At 44.7% G+C, this 2,876-nt stretch overlaps 1 protein-coding gene across 1 annotated transcript; it reads left to right on the top strand.

Moving 5' to 3' along the window:
• Positions 1–332: 332 nt before the first annotated feature.
• TM35_000851110 (uncharacterized protein) lies at positions 333–1,739 on the top strand (the record flags this gene model as incomplete). Its single annotated transcript, XM_029031437.1, has 1 exon — positions 333–1,739. One exon carries the CDS (start codon positions 333–335, stop codon positions 1,737–1,739), a length of 1,407 nt encoding a protein of 468 aa, XP_028877279.1.
• Positions 1,740–2,876: the final 1,137 nt, after the last annotated feature.

Consider the following 2,876-nt stretch of genomic DNA (forward strand, 5'->3'; position numbering starts at 1 on the left):
GTGTGTATGAATACCGAGTAAGATATTGGAGTGCGTGTGTAGAGACGTTTATTCAATATTGTTTTGATACCATTTGTTTTCCACTTCTTCTAAATTCAAGGTGTTGTTTCAATATCTGTGTAACTCTGGGTGTGTTTTATTGTTTGAGTGGTTTACTGTTGTTCCCTTCATTGGGTTGTGTTTGATTGCTGTTGTGGTGTGTATTCTCTCTTTCACTCTCACTCTCTTTCTGTGTTGCTGTGTGCTGTCTGCCTTGTGTGTTAAATGTGCGTCTCTTTTCTCCTTCTCTTCTTCCTTGTTACCACAGATCCAAACAACCCACAGTGACAATCATGACAACGGTGTTCGTCCATTTGCGCCGGGTGGTGTATCTGTTTGTTTTTATCCAGTGCTGTGTGTGTGCGGTTCATGCGGGGAGTGGTGCGGCGGCACCGGAAGAGAGGGGCGTGGTTAATTGTTCGGGTGGAAGAATCCCAGAAGAACTAAACAGTCTCGCGGAAGTGAGCAAAGAATATGCACCGTTTATAACGCAGGCGAAACATCCGTTGGAGGAGGCAGAGAAATGTTTGTTAACATGGCGGTATGACGTGGTTGTGTGTAACAGAAGTATCACTCATATTGCAGACGTCGTGAATACCACTGTCCATATTCTTTATGGTGTTAAGAAGAGCACCAACCGTGATGAGAAGAATCTGAGAGAGGAGCAGGGTCGTTGGGTGGGTCTTCTATCTCGGGTTAAGGGAGTGGAATTGCCGGACCCACAGCCGATAGAGTGCGGTGACCCAAGAGTCAAGGAATTTATGGATAATATTAATAAGACGGTTGGGGAATTCAATGGTAATGTCACAGAGGTGGCAGGTCTGGTTGAGAATGCGCGTGCCAGTCGGTACTTATGTGGGCCATACCGTCAGGGATTGGACGTTGAGTTGGCGAAGTGGAAGGGCGTCGGGGTCGACTGGATATTGAACACTTCGAAAAAGGACGAAAACGTGGTTTGCATGAATGAAACAACGAGGGAAAGTGTCGCAAAGGTCGTTACGACATACGATAAGATCGTTGCCGCCTTGGATGACATCAGTAATGCCAGTGCTGGAACGCAAGTCTGTAGGGTGAATGCCGGAGTGAGTTGGGGTGAAGATCTGAAAAAGATGTTGGGGGAGATAAATGGCATTTGTCACGAGACACTTGGGGAAAGGACGCTGCCAGATGTAAAAAAGGAAGCTGAGCCGGAAAAAAACCTGAGAGAGGTTATGACAACTGTGACGAGAACCAAACCCGACACTTTAAAAAATAAACCTGAAACGGAGTACAAAACGCGAGTCAACGCAGGGTACATCGACAAGTTTAATGAGAGGAAGGAGGAAGCAAAGCGGTGGAAGGTTGAAGAGGATAGGAGGAGAGTTGAAGAAGAAGAGGCAAGAAAACTGGAGGAGGCGAAGAGAGTTGCAGAAGAGAGGGCAAGAAAAGAGGAGGAAGAAAAGAAAAGGGCTGCTGAAGAAATGGCAAGAAGGGCCAGCGAAGAGAAAAGAGCTGCAGAAGAAATGGCAAGAAAAGCGGAGGAGGCGAGGGAAGCCACAGAAAAGGCGAAACAGGCGGCACAAAGAGCCAAGGAAGAAGAGGCGAAACGGGCAGCAGTAAAAGCTAAGAAGAAGGATGGATGCAACAGTCCTGCATTTTTGCTCAGTCCCTTATTGTTTCTTGTTCTTTTGTGTGTGCTAGGCAGCACTCTCGTTTGCTGATCGGTGTTCCCATGACAAGGTTGCACAGTTAACCTTTGTTTGAGTGGATGTGGATGCATTGTAAGGGCACTGTACTTTTTTATTGAATTTTACTGTTTCTTTTTTCTCCATCCAGCACGATAAATCTCTTGCTTGCACTTTTTTGCTGAACAATTATATTGGACTCCCTATGACACTCATCACATGACAAACCATCATTTTGTAAGGGGAGTGTCCTCTTTCTTTGTTGGCATTATTATCTGGGCATTGCTTTGCCGCCGTTCACTGTGGTCTCCTAGTGATGTGTGTGTGTGTGTGTTCCGTGATATTAATAACTATTGCTTTTACCCATAGGAATGCGATACAATCCCAATGTGTTTTAATTGCTGTGAGTGAAATGTGAAGAATAACAGGAGGTTCAGGACACACAAACACGCACACCACCAACCCTCCTTCTCTCTTTGTGTGTGTGTGTGGACTGTCATCATGTGTGCATCATTCCCACTGCTCGCCCTGTACGAAAGACACACACCTACTGCTGGGGATTGTGTTGCTTGCCTCCTGAAGATATTCGCATGGTGATCACGGCTTTTTCTTTTCTTTTCTTGTTTTGTTTTCATTCTATTGTTTTTTCCCTTGTGTGTGTTTAACATTATAATTTCATTGCACATTATGTGCAGCTGTGTGTGTTTCTCTTTTGCGTTTCCAATACACCCGGTGTGTCTTGTGTGTTCATTTTTATGGGATGATTCTTTTTTTTCATTATATACAAACTGCTGCAGGGACATCAAGAATAAAGATATGGGCACGGCACGTTCAGTACACAATGATTTTCCGTTGTTAACCTTGGAGTGGATTGGACTGTCTCCAGGCATCGCAGCCACAGTAAGTAATGAATTTCTTTTTTTCCTTTTACATCTTTGCTCTATTATTGTGTCTGCCTCACGCAGTCACTCTTTTTTTTTACATTTTTATTTTGGTATAAAAATTGGTGGGTTGTGGGTGTTTGAGTGTGCCCCTCTGTTGTGTGTTCCTTTGTGTGTTTGGGTTGCTACTCACACCGCCCACGTAATGAAAACACATTTCTTTGTTCTCACCTTCTCTCCCGGTGGTGTCACTCACGGCATTACCACGAACATGTTTGTGCCCTTGTGGTGT

Source organism: Trypanosoma theileri (assembly GCF_002087225.1).
Source record: "Trypanosoma theileri isolate Edinburgh chromosome Unknown TM35_Tth_85_V1, whole genome shotgun sequence".
NCBI classification, from domain to species: Eukaryota; Euglenozoa; class Kinetoplastea; order Trypanosomatida; family Trypanosomatidae; genus Trypanosoma; species Trypanosoma theileri.